The sequence below is a fragment of the Tupaia chinensis genome, unplaced genomic scaffold (genome assembly GCF_000334495.1).
Source record: "Tupaia chinensis unplaced genomic scaffold, TupChi_1.0 Scaffold145870_1, whole genome shotgun sequence".
Taxonomy (NCBI): domain Eukaryota; kingdom Metazoa; phylum Chordata; class Mammalia; order Scandentia; family Tupaiidae; genus Tupaia; species Tupaia belangeri.
Window position 1 is genome coordinate 1213234 of NW_006205727.1, and position 16634 is coordinate 1229867.

At 36.6% G+C, this 16634-nt stretch overlaps 1 protein-coding gene across 1 annotated transcript in view; it reads right to left on the minus strand.

The window, feature by feature from the left end:
- ADAMTS20 (ADAM metallopeptidase with thrombospondin type 1 motif 20) overlaps positions 1-16634 on the minus strand; it is a 183356-nt gene that overhangs the window by 5203 nt on the left and 161519 nt on the right. The window contains exons 32-37 of the mRNA XM_006168548.1: positions 15414-15614; positions 14598-14727; positions 14299-14393; positions 14115-14209; positions 13460-13593; positions 8822-8913 (exon numbers count right to left, since the gene is read on the minus strand). Of these exons, the coding sequence (XP_006168610.1) occupies positions 8822-8913; positions 13460-13593; positions 14115-14209; positions 14299-14393; positions 14598-14727; positions 15414-15614 (747 nt within the window). The remainder of the gene's footprint in view (positions 1-8821; positions 8914-13459; positions 13594-14114; positions 14210-14298; positions 14394-14597; positions 14728-15413; positions 15615-16634) is intronic.

Sequence of the window (16634 nt, forward strand, 5' to 3'; positions counted from 1 at the left end):
AATGCCGAGGTTGGGCCATACAGTGTTTTTATAACCTAATACTATCGTTCTAGTCTTTCACTTGCTCTGTACTTCCCTCTTCAATAGGACATGAAAGCCTTCAAATGTATACACGCTAGAAATAAAATAATCCAACCGACAAATAAGAGACTTAGTAAATTAGTACAACCACTGTGGAGAATGATATGGAGTTTCCTCAGAAACCTACAAATAGAACTAACACACTACCGAGTAATTACACTCTTAGGTATCTACCCAGACGTTAGGAAAACACTTAGTCAAAAAAACACTTGCACATCTATGTTTATTGCAGCATTATTCACAATTGCTAGGACAACCGCAAAGTCAACTAACTTTGGAATCAACCCAAAGTTCAAGAACAGATGAGCGGATTGAAAATTGTGACACATATACTCTATGGAATACTATTCAGCCATAAAAAAAAAAACAATAAGGTCCTGGCATATGATACAAAGTGGAAAAATATGGAAGGTTTGCTGCTAAGCAAAGCAAGCCAGACTATGAAAGACAAACATTGTATTTCCCTGCTCAATAATACCAAATGTCTGTCCGTGTATAGCAGAAACTGAAAGAGTGGAAGGTATAATAGCAGGGAAGGCAATGGAAGATACTAGAGACATTATGGGGGACTAATAGGGGGTGCAAGGGAAGGAATCAGGGAAAAAACACATTTAATAGACACTAAAGAGTTATCTTCTGATGATAATATATGATAGTATATGGTAATAGTACATGATGATACTATATGATAATGTCTTTGACTTGACTCATATGCACTGTATTCATGCTGTGAAAAACCATGCAGTACACTGTAAAAATGTACACTGGTTAAGAATAAATTTAAAAAAAAAAAAAAAAAAAAGAGGCTTAGGTGGTCATAAAGTCAATCGGTTAGGTATAGAAACATACACTACCCCATTTCTCTGAACTAATTTTTAGGAGCTTTACTTTTGTTCTTGGTACTCATTTAGAAGTTACATAACATAATCTCAAAACATGGCAAAATGGTCCATCTAAAATTTAGGGTGATTTTGATAGAGATAAATACATTTCACTCATTTGTTCAAAATTAATTGAATGGTGTAGAGGTGGTAAGCACTTGGGAGTTCAAAGATAGATTTTACTTTAAATCTGGTAGGTGAACTAGACTATGCATGGGCCTGGTCTCGACAAGTCTCTTCTCGTGAGTGTACCTCCACACCCTAGGACTGTCTTTAGAACTTGTGGTGCTCCATCAGCCCAGCACTCCCTGCTGCCTAGGTTCAACCTGCCCACCAAGAGACATTGGGAATATATAAATAAATGTAATAAAATGTAGAAGACTATAAGTGCCATAAGAAGGGACTAGCACATTGTTATGGGACTTTAGAAGTAATAAATGCACAAATAGGTATATTAATTATTTCAATTTTAATATGTCTTTTAAGACAAAAACTTTAGCCTACTTGAAGGTAAATGTCAAAAATAGTTTTCTTTTTAACATTTCTGCCATAGGGTATATGCACTGGCTGGAGAGACAGAGAGAGACAGTGAGAGGGGAAGAGAAATCACCACCCCAGAGGGCATGGTCATACAGCAATACCTTTTCTACCATTCATCTCTTGGAACTTTGGGCCTATATGCACCCAGCTTGAGTTTCAAGCCACCAAGTCCAGGACTCAAACTTCAGTTGGCTATGTGACAGTCCAGTACCTTAACCACTATGGCATCTGCTGGCCCTCAAAGCTAATTTTTTAACAATTGAGAAATCGTTCACTATGAGAGCAACTAAAAATATACATACATATTTAAAAATATATTTTATTGCATTACTTAAGGTATATAATATGATGATATACGATACATATCTGGATATAAACAGAGCATTATATGGAAGCAAATTGAAATATCCATCATCTCAGTTACCCTCCCCTTTTTCTTTGCTTCCTTTTATGGCCAGAGTAGCTAAAATGTATTCATTTAGCACGATATACCCAAATTTGGTATGACATTATTACCTATTACCTAATGTCCTCATGTTATACCTTAGCTCTCATCCTGTACATCTGCTGCTTTGCATCGTACCATCTTTATTCAGCTCCTTCTTCAGGAAGGAACTGATCTTCCCGGCTGATCTCCCTCCCCTCTGAAGCCAGCACTGTCTCTTTAGATACCTATTCTGAAGTCAAGGATAGGTAAACCTAAAAGTTTTAACTCTATACAACGTGTTTTCCTTTCTTGATGATACTTCCTTTTTGAGCCTCTCAAATGGAGATTATTTATTCTCTAATAACTAACTCATTTCAAGACTGGTCAACTTTGTCCAACACTCCATTTTCCTTTAAAGATACACCTTCGGGTCATATATTTAATGTGATAGAGAGAAGTAAATTGACAATGGAACCTAGAAATGTGAACAGTCTTCTGATATGAGGCTTCACAAATGCCGTTACTTTGAAAAGATTACCAAGTTCTGGAAATCTGGTATTTTTTATTACATGTTGATGTTGAACTAAGTAAGGTCTGGCCAATGAAATTTAAAAAAAAAAAATCACGGGACTCTGATATAAAAGTAAATTATATAACAGTCAAATGGAATAAAAAAATCCCTTTAATCTAGTTAACCCTCCTCATAGAACATATCTTCTTGGGGCCAGGAGTTGGTGTGGTGGTTAGGGCACTGGACTTCCACATGGCCGACCACAGTTCAAGTCCTAGACATGGAGACTTGCTTTCCCGCTTTCTCTCTCTCTCTCTGTGTGTCTATCTCTGGTGAGTGATGTGTCCTATAGCAAAAATTAAAAATGGTAATAAATAAAATTTTAAAAAATGAAAAAGATCATATCTTCTCAGAAAGTCAATTATCATAAAACAGTTCCTTGATTAGCATAGACTCTGAATAAGAGGTTATCAATCAGGCTTTTAAACAATAAAACAGTTATTTCCCTTTCTCCAATTTTTGTATAACTTGACTTTTTTTCCTGCAACATCACAAAAAAAGCTATGTAGCTATAAACTGGGAAATCCAAGTTTCTAGATGCATAAACATACTCCATTTTATCAATCTGTCTGATGTCCTTGGGAAAAACAGAACCAGCCCAATATTCCTCTGTCCTCTTCAGGCCGAGATGCCTCCCTAACATGATTTTCTATACACTTCTGTAAGACAAGTCCTATTCCAAAAAAAAAAAAAAAGATATTATTGAGCATAGGTGTGTGCTGCTAAAAGGAGCAATGCCCAACTATATTTGGTCTACATATATCAACTGAGGCTAATGTTACGAAAAATACAAACTACTCAATATTTTTGGAGAGGTCCTAAGAAATATATAAACCAGACTCTGTGTTAAGTTACACATTTGCATGAATCCTCTCCAGATGTTTGATGTCACAGAAAGAACTTGTTCTGTTGTTTGGGATTCATCAAAACCACATCCTCTGTGTTTGCATATGACAGAGTACTCGAGGACATGAATGCTAAAAAGAGAATGGACACATATGGCATTCTTTATGGAAAATAAACTTTGCCACATTGCAATCCGATATGAAGTTAAGGAGTGTGATGTGACTTTACAATGCATATTTTGAAAGTGAAATAGATGTTCTGTACTTTGTGCAAAGCCACAAATGTATCTCTTTTGCTGGCTTGTAACTAATATTTGATTACATAAGATTAAGAGAAATAATTACACTCAGACAATGCCAGTAGATCATGGCCAACATCGATCTTGAATGTTCACAGTCACTAGTTAAATATTTGGACTATGTATCTTTACTTGCAGGATGTGGAGTTTAATATATCTATATAATCTACTATGTTGATTAGGTTGTTCAGCTCATCTTTCTTTCTTTCTCCACTTTATCTGGCTTGTGACAGTGGAAGATTAAACTTTTCTATTGATAGAGTGTATCTATAGCATTTCTTGTAGTTTTGCTTCATAAATGTTGTTGCTGTGTTATTGATGAAAAATATTCAGGTGTTAAGTCTTCATTGTGATTATTTTTTAAAGAATTATTTTATTTAACTTTATTTATTATTTTCCAGTTTGATCAGACAGAGAGAGAGAAAGTGAGAAAGCAAATCACCAGGTTCAAGACTTGAACCACAGTCAGTCATGTGGGGGTCCAGCACCTTTAACTACCACACACCTGCTGGCCCCGTGATTACCTTATTTTTAACACTTCTATTGCCATGGCTTCATGATTTGACAATTGAGTTTTCTTTTGTCACTTAGGATCACTACCCTTGTTCTTTTTATATTCTGTATATTTTTTGCCATCCTTTTATTTTTAGCCTTTATGAATCACTTTGGTTTAGGTGTTTTTTATACATATGGCATGTAGTTGGGTTTCGTTTTGCAAGTCAATCAGCTTTTGTTTCTTTAAACAGACGTTATATCCATTCACATTTTAAATTTTACTTTTAAAAATAACAAAACAAAGCTGTCATTTTGGTGTATCGTTTTATTAGTTTTAACGTATGTGCAAATTTATGTTACTATCACCATAATCAGAATAAAGAACAATTCTTTTATCCTCAAAAATACTTCCCCACATTCTCTTTCAGGGTCAGTCTCATCCTCCCTCCTAACTCCTGGGAAATACTGATCTGCTTTCTGTTGCTATAGCTTTGCCTTTCCTGGAATGTCCTTTAAGTGTCATACGAATTCAATCACATACCATGTAATCTTTCAGACTGGCTTCTTCCACTCAGCATGTTGCCTTTGGGATCCACTTGTGTTGTTGCATGTAGCAATCATTCCTTCCTTTTTATTGCTCAGAAGTTTGTGTGTGCTTAACTTTACTTAAAATTTTTTCCAGTTTTAAAGAGTGCCATTTGAATTTCCACCAGACTAAAACCCCAGTTGCTTTGCTTCCTTGTTCACACTTAGTCTTGTCAAGTTTTTTGTTTGTTTTCCCATCTTGAAGTAGTATCTGGCCATGGTTTTGATTTCATTTCTCCAAAGGCTAATGATATTATGCATCTTTCACATGCTTACTTATCTCTTATATCTTCTTTGGTAAAGTGTTTGTTCAAGTGTTTTGCCCATTTTTTAATTATGGTTTTGCTTCCTTATTGTTGAATTTTCAAAATTCTTTATGCATATCCTAGGTACAAGGAAATGACACTTGCAAATATTTTCTCCTACTCTGAAGTATTATTTGTGATTTGGCTATTGGAATCATACTTGGTATGGTGACTACATCTACGTGGTCCAGAGAGTAAAAGAGGAAATGAATATTACACTACTTTAAATAAATGTATACATGCACATACATATTAAGAAGTGACATCATCAGGATGACCAGCTAGAAGCTCCTAGCTATCTTCCCCCAACAATAAAAACACAAAACAATGTTGCCAGCAGATGGGTAATTGTTATATCACTGGACTTCTACATGGTTGACTGTGGTTTGAGTCCCCCAACCCAGTGGCTTGAAAGCATGCTAGTCACATGTGCATGCATGCCCAATATCCCAGGAGGAGAATGGAGAAGGGATGATGGCCATGGGTGATTTCTTACTCTTCTCACTGTCTCTGTTTCTGTCTCTCTCTCTCTCTCTCTAGCAAATGCATGTGCCCTATGGCAAAAACCTCTTAAATCATACACATACACAAAACAGTGAATAGGCAATTCCACCTTGCCCAAAATAGCTAAAGCAGAGCTCAGGAAAATAGCAAAGCAGCAGCAAAAAATCCTATAGAGCATAGAAACTCAGGATGACCACATAGGAAAAAGAAGAAAACATTTTGCCTTCCCACCTCATTCTCCCAGTAGGGATCAGCTCAGGACTAGGAGGGACTCCTTTCTGCAAGAAAAGGTAAGAAAGAGGACCCAGCAGCTGCTACCACTACCACAGACACTTCAGTCTTTGCTACTAGACTCCTATAGTCCTCACAGGCTCTGAGCCAGCTGAGGGAGATTCCCAAAGCCTATGCACTGAGCTACCCCCAGAGAAGGGGACGACTCTGTGCCTCACCCCCAAATCTACACCATGGTCATGCTACTACAGTCCTGCACCGCCTTGAACCGGAGTTACTGCTAAATAAGTGCTGCCCTGGGGCGAGCAGCCAGTGAACCTCTCCATTCCAAGACTTTGCCACCACTACATGCCTACTCAGAAGCATGCCATCCCCAAGTTGAGCTGCTGCTAGGCCCAAACCCCTAAAGTCAACCACCTGTGGGGCTGCCCCATCCCCCTATTCCAGTCGCCGGGACACTTTCCCCTTAGAGCTGAGCTGAAGTTGTGTCATACTCCCCAGGGACCTATAGCCTTTGGCAAACCATGATCCCCCAGTGCCACAGCTGATGCACTGCCCAACCCCAGGGTTCTGGAAGCTCTGCCAACCCATATACCTGCACCCTCTGGAGCTGAGTAGACAGTGCCTAGTGACTCCGGAAATCAGATCTCTGGCTACACTGTGCCATTATGACTTCCTGGTTAGACGCGGTACATGGCCTACCTGAAAATGGACTAGTCCTGCTGAGGCATCCCACCTCTCCGGGTGCTCCCCACCCATTGGGGGCCCAGGCCACAGTGTTCTTCTGCCTTGTTAGGCCCTTGTTGTTGCTGTACCCAGCCTCACAGAGCCTGGACTACTGCCATGTCCCAGCATTCCAGGGCCTATGGTCAACAATGCATGCTACCTCATCTCCAGGAGCCCAAGCTGCCATGACGAGTTCCAGGTTCTGAATTGCAGCTGTGTCCTGCTCTCCAGGGTCAAGCTCCAACTCTTCCAGACCCAGGTCAATGTTGCTCCCTAACACACTCACCAGAGTCATGACCAAGTAGGATTTATCACAGGGATGCAAAGTTAAAAATCAATCAGTGTATTACACTGCTTCAATACAGTAATGGACTAGATCTCAGAATAATCTTGATAGATGCAAAAGAAGCATTTGACAAAATTCAATACCCTTTCATGATAACAACACTTAAGCAAGAAGTAGATGGCCACTTTGTCACTCTGGTCAAGGGCATCTATGAAATACTCATAGCTAACATACTTAACATACCTTCACATCTAACATACTTAACATACCTTCACAGCTAACATACTTAATACACACTCCAGCTAACCTCTTAACATACATTCACAGCAAACCTACTTAACATATACTCATGATAACCTACTTAACATACACTCACAGCCAACATACTTAATGATGAAAACTGATTCTTTTTTACCTAAAATCAGAACATAAGGATGTCTGCTCTCACTACTTCTCTTCAACACTATACTGGAAGATGTAGTGAGAACAATGAGACAGATCAAGAAATAAAAGCATTCAGCTTGAAAAGGAGAAAGTGAAACTCTATTCACAGATGACATCATCATCTATATAAAAAACCCTAAAGAACTTACTAAAAAATGCTACAACTAAGAAATGAGTTCTGCAAGGTTGCAAGACACAGTATCAGTCTATAAAAATAGAGGTAAAAAATTAGGCTATATTTGGGCCCCAGATTTGGAGTTTTCTTTAGTGAACCATTCTCCCTATCAAAAGCCTTCTTTCTGCTGCCCTGTTAATGCCTCCAGGAGTGACGCCCACAGCCCTACTCCTCTTCCATGGTAGCTCTTCACATATTTAAGAATAGTTATTGTCACCTCTACATTTTTTCTGGCTACCTTCTTCATGTTCCATGGTATTTTTTTATCTTGGCAATTTCTGTTACTCCTAGATAGATTAAAAATTACCTTTTACTGACAGAACTTTTTAAGTAAGTAGAATATTCCAAGGGAAAATAAATCTTTTGATCTCAATATTTGTTTTGGTATCTTATTATTAATATTAGGCTGTCTATAAATTACTCCATGCTCTTACTACATCATCCTACATGCATCATAGTCAAATGAAACACCTAAATCTTTTCCGTGTAGCATCAACAGGTTCCAGCTGAGTTTCTGTACTTAAGATTTGTATACTTACTTCAGTTAATATTTATATTACTCATTTCAGTCTATAGTTCTAATTTCTCCTGCTCTTTTTTCTAGTATAGAAAATGTCCTTTATTTTCAAAATAAGCACACTTTCTATGTCACATCATGAAGACAGTGAATGGAAACTCTGAGAGGGCCATGGCAGACTATCAACTACTTCTCTTTAAAATGACAGCAATATATTAATTACTACACATGGGAAAATAGATTCAACTCATGCATTCAGTTGGCTAGGAGTCTACCTAACCATGCTGTATTCACAGCCACATTAAAATTCTCCATCATATCATAAAAATGTTTTTCATGTGGACTACATAAAATCCCTCATTAAACATGAAACAGTACATTTTTTTTTATTGGAAGCACGCTCTGTATTGAAAATCAAGGAAATGACAAGGAGTATGCAAGGAGAACTCTGGTAATAAAGGATAAAATAAAAATAAAAACACAGATAATAGAATATCATTTGGGAATGTCAGATGCAGATAGCTAGGATAACTGATGCTAGCAGCGCTTGTTGATCATTTGTTTCTTTACTTTCTAATGAATATTTATTCATTTCTCTGGACTAGGTAGAAAGATTTAAAATGACAAAGTTTTATAGAAGGCGAAATACAATATGAATCATTTAAAATTCTTCTTACATTATTATATGTCAAATTATTCTTATTATATTATATTATTATATATAAACCAAAAAATAGCAAAGATACTTCCCTCTGAATTTTATCTACGACCTTTGAAATAAAATGTACATGGGAAGTTTTACATTTCTTTTTATGTTTCTTCCAATGTTCTGGTCAAAGAAATGAATAAAGAAAAAACACAACCATAATTTTCTCGGGAAGGAAAAATAATCGAACAAATATCAAATACCTGTGGGCACCTGGCAGCACTGTAGCAATCTCCAGCTGTGGCAAATGGAACTGCTTTTCCAAATATTGTCTGGGAAAAAAGGAGGTCTGTAGCTAGAAAAAAATAAATAAAATTCTTCAACATCAAGATAAGAATGTGATCTTCACCGTCAAGGATACAATTTTCATATTACATTCTTAAATGTGCTTAAATAATTTTAAAGTCTAAGCAAAAATGTCATAATTATAGTACAAAACATAGAACAGATTTTTAATGAATAAATTTTATTTATTACAAAAATATTCATCTCATAAATTGCCCTTGAAACAGCAGATGTAGGGACCAGCAGTTGGTGTAATGGTTATGTCGGTGGACTCCCATGTGGTCGACCGCAGTTCAAGTCCAGGACCTGGTGGCTTAAACTCACCAAGCATGTATGCATGCATGCCCAAGATCCCAAGAGAAGAATGGAAGGAGAAGGAAGGGATTGTTGGGTGGCCATCCCTCCTAGGGGTTGATTTCTCACTTTCTGTCTCTTTTTCTCTCTCTGTCTTTCTGGTGAGCACATGTGCCCTATAGCAAAAGCCTCTCAAAAAAAAAAAAGAGTCAAGGGAGACTCAACAAATACCTCTTTAAAAAAAGAAACAGCAGGTATATATGTATTTATAACAGAAGTTTCTAGGATGAAATAAATGCTTTATTATACTTTACATTAGAGTAAATATCTAAAACAGATGTAGTGAGGTCAAGAGCAAAATTACTAAAGAAATTACTTAAAAGTAAATAATGACAAAGTAATGCATCAGTGCTTATAGGTAGATTTACATTCTGTATCCTTAACTTATGCACTATGTTATTAGACCTTCAGTGGTTATGTCTGCACTGAACATGCAGACTTTTTCTTTTCATCATTCCCTGACAATATAGTATAACAACTATTTATATGGCATTTACATTGCATTAGGTGCCATAAGTAATTTAGAGGTTAAAAATACATGAGAGGATGTACATAAGTTATATGCAAATACCACATCATTCTGTACAAATCTGCATACTTGAACATCTGTAGATTTGGGTATCCTTGGGGTATCCTGGAACCAATCCCCATAGATACTGAGAGACAACTGTGTATCAATGAATTTAGGCAATTTGAAATCAAGCTCAAAAGTGCTAATTTGAGGGGTCTTCTGTCACTGCACTTTATTATTACTTTTAATCTTATTTTGGCAAACATTGTTAGCAATATTTCCTAACTGGTAATAGTGCTTAAGATTCTACATAAAATTTGTGGGAAATCTTCTGAACTAATGTTCTGAATAAGTACAATATAAGGTATGAACCTAGCACGTAAGTAGAGGTGTCTGCCTTAAATGGGAGCACAGCAAACAAACAAGAAGACAAAGAATACAGGGAAATTTTTAAGTATTAATAGGTTGGCAGATGTCGCACTGGGAAATTATGAAAGTTTCCCCTGGTTCATTTTATTTTCTCAGTGAAATAGGAAGATAAGTATTAGCCATATGCTAATTGTATGGATTCTGATGAGTCACTTAACTTCCATTTGGATATCTTTATTTCATCACTTGTAAGATTGTGATATAAAATCTGCCTTATCTAAGAAAGAGTTTTATAAAAATCAAAGAGATAATATATGCAAAAATACTTGATAACTTACAATTCAAAACTGTTATTTTTTTATTTTTATTTTTTTAAAGAGATATTTTTTGCTATAAGATATATGCGCTTGCCAGAGAGACAGAAAGTGAGAAATCTGCCCCCAGGGGGATGGTCACAGCACAGGTGTAATGGTTATGTCGGTGGACTCCCATGTGGTCGACCGCAGTTCAAGTCCAGGACCTGGTGGCTTAAACTCACCAAGCATGTATGCATGCATGCCCAAGATCCCAAGAGAAGAATGGAAGGAGAAGGAAGGGATTGTTGGGTGGCCATCCCTCCTAGGGGTTGATTTCTCACTTTCTGTCTCTTTTTCTCTCTCTGTCTTTCTGGTGAGCACATGTGCCCTATAGCAAAAGCCTCTCAAAAAAAAAAAAGAGTCAAGGGAGACTCAACAAATACCTCTTTAAAAAAAGAAACAGCAGGTATATATGTATTTATAACAGAAGTTTCTAGGATGAAATAAATGCTTTATTATACTTTACATTAGAGTAAATATCTAAAACAGATGTAGTGAGGTCAAGAGCAAAATTACTAAAGAAATTACTTAAAAGTAAATAATGACAAAGTAATGCATCAGTGCTTATAGGTAGATTTACATTCTGTATCCTTAACTTATGCACTATGTTATTAGACCTTCAGTGGTTATGTCTGCACTGAACATGCAGACTTTTTCTTTTCATCATTCCCTGACAATATAGTATAACAACTATTTATATGGCATTTACATTGCATTAGGTGCCATAAGTAATTTAGAGGTTAAAAATACATGAGAGGATGTACATAAGTTATATGCAAATACCACATCATTCTGTACAAATCTGCATACTTGAACATCTGTAGATTTGGGTATCCTTGGGGTATCCTGGAACCAATCCCCATAGATACTGAGAGACAACTGTGTATCAATGAATTTAGGCAATTTGAAATCAAGCTCAAAAGTGCTAATTTGAGGGGTCTTCTGTCACTGCACTTTATTATTACTTTTAATCTTATTTTGGCAAACATTGTTAGCAATATTTCCTAACTGGTAATAGTGCTTAAGATTCTACATAAAATTTGTGGGAAATCTTCTGAACTAATGTTCTGAATAAGTACAATATAAGGTATGAACCTAGCACGTAAGTAGAGGTGTCTGCCTTAAATGGGAGCACAGCAAACAAACAAGAAGACAAAGAATACAGGGAAATTTTTAAGTATTAATAGGTTGGCAGATGTCGCACTGGGAAATTATGAAAGTTTCCCCTGGTTCATTTTATTTTCTCAGTGAAATAGGAAGATAAGTATTAGCCATATGCTAATTGTATGGATTCTGATGAGTCACTTAACTTCCATTTGGATATCTTTATTTCATCACTTGTAAGATTGTGATATAAAATCTGCCTTATCTAAGAAAGAGTTTTATAAAAATCAAAGAGATAATATATGCAAAAATACTTGATAACTTACAATTCAAAACTGTTATTTTTTTATTTTTATTTTTTTAAAGAGATATTTTTTGCTATAAGATATATGCGCTTGCCAGAGAGACAGAAAGTGAGAAATCTGCCCCCAGGGGGATGGTCACAGCACAATCCCTTCTCCTCCATTCTCCTCTAGGGATCTCAGGTACACAGGCATACATGCTCAAAGTGAGTTTAAAGCCGCCAGTCCGGGACTTGAACCATGGTTGACTACATGGAAATCAGCAACTTAACCATTATGCAATCTGCTAGTCCCAAAACTATTAATTATTATTAACTCTACACACATAGGTCAAAGATATTAACTTCCTTGTTTATCATGTAATTGGAGATTTTGTGGTAGAGGGTTTTATCTCGGAAGGGCCATATTTGGTTACTGTCATTACTATTACATTGTCATTAAGGGTCTCTGTGATCCATGTCATTGAAGAGGAAGTATCATTTGTTGATGAGGACATGTATAGTATTCTCAACTGGGCTGGACTGAGTGAGGTGTATATATCATGCTGGGTAAAATGTCTTTACAATCTAAGTTATCTATAGTGATTAAATGTATAAATCATTAAAATTAATAAGTAAAAGAAAAAAATTTAATAACATTGTTTTGAAATTTTAAGTAGTTGTTGCATAATGCTAGGCCTTTCTCTCGACACTGTCTATCATACATACTCATGAGAACTGAAACTGACCACATTTCTTTATTCTAAAATTTTCCAAGAAAACTAAGGAGAGTCATACCAATAAACAGTTCATCTACTTAACAAGCCTCTCTGGTTGATAATTATGGGTTAGTCTTTACAATCTGATCCTGGTAAAATATCATGTGACAACTAGTAAGGCCTTTTTACCTTTGGTAAGATTTTCTTTTCTGCTGACTGATTTTCTCTGAAACAAAGACTTGTGTATTTAACCTATTACTAACTGAAGGCTTTCCACGCCTACCTATAATCTGTAATTGCCCACTTCTAGATGTCCTGTCGTGGGTGCAGATCAATGTATAAACTCCATAGGCTGATTTACAGCTTGTTAGTATCTCTCACTCTCAGAACTAAATAAAAGAGTTTCTCAAGATCTGTTTGGGCTCATGTTTTTCCAGGTTGTGGTCACACAACTGTGAATAAACCTTTTTTAAAATGTTTTATAGGGAACTAGCAGTTAGCGTAATGGCTATGTCGCTGGACTCCCATGTAGTCGACCGTGGTTCGCATCCCAGACCCAGTGGCTTAAAACTCACACCGGGCGCATGTGCATGCGTGCCCAAGATCCCGAGAGGAGAATAGAGGAGAAGGGATTGCGGTGTGACCATGCCCTCTGGGGAGTGATTTCTCGCTTTCTGTCTCTATGTCTCTCTCTGTCTGTCTGGCGAGCGCACACGCCCTATAGCAAAAAAAAAAACAAAAAAACCTCTCCAAAAAAAAAATGTTTTATGGAGTTGGGCTATTTCCATAAATACCAACATATTGTCAGAATTTTATCAGCAAATAGATTTTTTTTGGCTTAAAAATGGAGATTCAGCACTTACTTTTAATTTGCATGGAAGTGAGATCAATTCTTATTTTGCTGAAAACAGTGTATCCAGCAGCTAAGTAGTCATTTTTACATTTACAGTCTTGCCTCCTGCTTCCATTAAAAGGACATTCATATGGATTTTGTAGCCTGTAACATTGAAATATTTTAGTATGAGATATAGTTCTTAAACCTTAATGTAGATAAATAATAAACCTTGGAGGTAGAAAGATAAAAGGCACTTCAAGCTCTCTCAATAAAATGGTATCAACAATAACCAAAAAAGAAGTAAAACTTATTCAAGGTCAATGCAGAAAAGTCTCAATGGACATTTCAAGAATAGTTTGTTGAAAAATAATTCTCCTAGCTTTTGTTAAAGGAATTAAGTTGATTTCTATCAAAATACACATAAGTCTTAAATTCATCCCTTCTCTACTCTACTGTTCATCCATAGCGTTCTTGGTCAATCTCTCTGGGAGCAAATGTTAATGCTCCAGTCTTCATTACTGAACAGCCCTGGGCAACATCTGCCGTAAGTTCTAATATGTCCATCTGCTCCTAAATTACTTTTCTCACGTGAAAAACTATTCAATATCACTAAGAAGGATGCAACTTCTAATTCTTTGGAAGGATCATGAAAATGTACAGATAGACCAAAACACAGCTCATACCTAAGGCCATACACTTCAGAAAAGTTGTCTTCTTCGCCTTTGACCAGTGATAAATATTCCTTTGGGTTCTCCAAGTGCATGCCTGAACAATAGATCTAAAAGAAATATGCAGAGATTTAGGATGCTTTTTTTTCCCAAGTCAGTGGTCAATGTTAAAATCCAATAGGAACTGTTTTCATGATACCTTTACTATCCTTCCCTTAATGTCAAGGTAATAGTCACCGTCTTTGGTAACGTTGTTTTTCACTTGGATTTCTTTGCAGGTTGTAAATGATTTACCTTTAAGGACAACACAACTTATCAGTGCTGAACAAATGATAAACACAACATGAATTTAATCATACAAATATTGCTATGCCTTAAAAATCTGACATTTCATTTTGTGGAGTATATGACTACTAAAAATATTTTATTTTCAAATTTTAAATAAAACTTCTTAGGAACTCTTTGCTATTAGGTAGAGTTTGGAAGTCTATTACTTACATTCATCAACATAACATTTTTTCTGAGCATTTGGTTTTAAACTCTTTAAGCATAAATCACTGGGCCAACCATTTTCAGCCATGCATTCTACTCTTCTCTTCATAACTCCAATTCCACAAGTCACTGAGCACTGTAAACAGTTTGAAGATAAAATGTATAATGAATAATAAGGGCAATAAACCCACATCTGGGTCCTTTGGGAATAAATTGAGGGTCAATAGTGTCTAAAACTACTAAAATACATAAATATACTGGTGGCTGGACAGTCACGAGTAGGAAAAAATCCTCAGTCATGATTCTGAACCTATTATTTCTTAGTAACTGGCTTAATTTATTTCATGCAGTTATGTGAACAGTGTGTGATAAATACTTAATAAACATTAATCAATGATGTTTATGAAGACTAATGAGAGTTTTTCTCATGTAGTTGTAGGTAAGGTTTGAAAAGTAATATTTACTTGTTTTCCATCAATGAAATTAAGAATAAAGTGCAAGTGATTGTTTTACACATATGTTAGATTTGTTGACTTCTTCACTAAACCAATAAATAGTTCTTAAGTACCTACTCAAAGTGTTAGCCAATGTTCAAGGTTCTCTGAGGAATAGAAACAAGTATTAGTTATGGTCTATACTTGTAAGCAAGTTATAGCAAGCATAGAGAAAGACAGAGATTTGCACAAATAACTGATAAAGTGGTTTTACAGACAATAGGGGTATAAGATCACCATGAAAATTTAGTTAGACAATTAGATTACCAGGCATCCCACACCTAGAAGTCTTATTCAGAAAGTTTTAAATTCAGTTTTGTGTACTGACCTTGCTCCATTTTCCAACGTTCCAAGTGGCCACATGCAAGCAGCTCCTAACATTGCATTTGTAACCCTGAGAGGAAGGTAGCACCGGACATTCTTGGTAGTCTATAGGCCAAAGCTGATGGGGCTTATATTTCTTAGTAGACCAGAACTCAATGCAATATGTAATCCTTTGTCGGTAACTAAACCCACAGTTACCTGGACACTGAAAAATACATCGTTACAAGAGGAGAAGAAGACATCTTTAAATATAGCTAGGACCCAATATTTGTCAGATACTTAATGCATTTTATGCTCATCATCACAATAATACCATCTGATTAGTCTCACTTATAGATGAGTAAACCAAGGTTCAAATACATTAGGCAACCTTCCAGAGTTATATCAATAAATGGAAAAGGCAACACAGATTCAGGCTAGATTTTCTTTCTATAGTGGATGTTTTCTGTGTGCTTATTTGTCTGTTTTCCTGTTATACTGCTGCTGACTTAATTGAATAAAACTGCATCTCCCAATCGGCACAGCTTTGAAGAAATTAAACGTATTAGTGGTTCTTACCTAAGATAAAAGGACAGTAATTTGCTTGGGCTTACCAATAAGTATGTATAAATTAGCATACATTGATGTTAATACATATAATGTGAAGTCTAATACATTTGACTAAAATAATTAAGTGATTTGCACATAAATCAAAGACCCAGTCCAAACATGGGCAAATAGACTTCTGCTTCCCGCAAAACTATAACAAGGCATAGATTTCTCTTCTAGCTTGAAACAATAAAACTACCTAGACAAAATACATAAAACAAACCCAGCTACAGTGGCACAGGGGGAGAACACTACTGTATGGTAGCTGAGTCTACATGAGAGACCCGAGTTCGACTCCCAGCTCAGCTTAAAAGGACCAGTGCAGTGGCAGGTGCCTGTGGTCCTAGCTGACCACGAGGCTGAGACAAAAGGATCACAGTATAGCAAGACTGTCAAAAATACATGCTTCTGGGAACCAGCAGTTAGTGTAATGGCTATGTCGCTGGATTCCCACATAGTCGACCGCGGTTCGTGTCCCGGGCCCGGTGGCTTAAAACTCACGCCGGGCGTGTGTGCGTGCGTGCCCAAGATCCCAAGAGGAGAATGGAGGAGAAGGGATTGCGGCATGACCATCCCCCCTGGGGGGTGATTTCTCGCTTTCTGTCTCTATGTCTCTCTCTGTCTGTCTGGCGAGCGC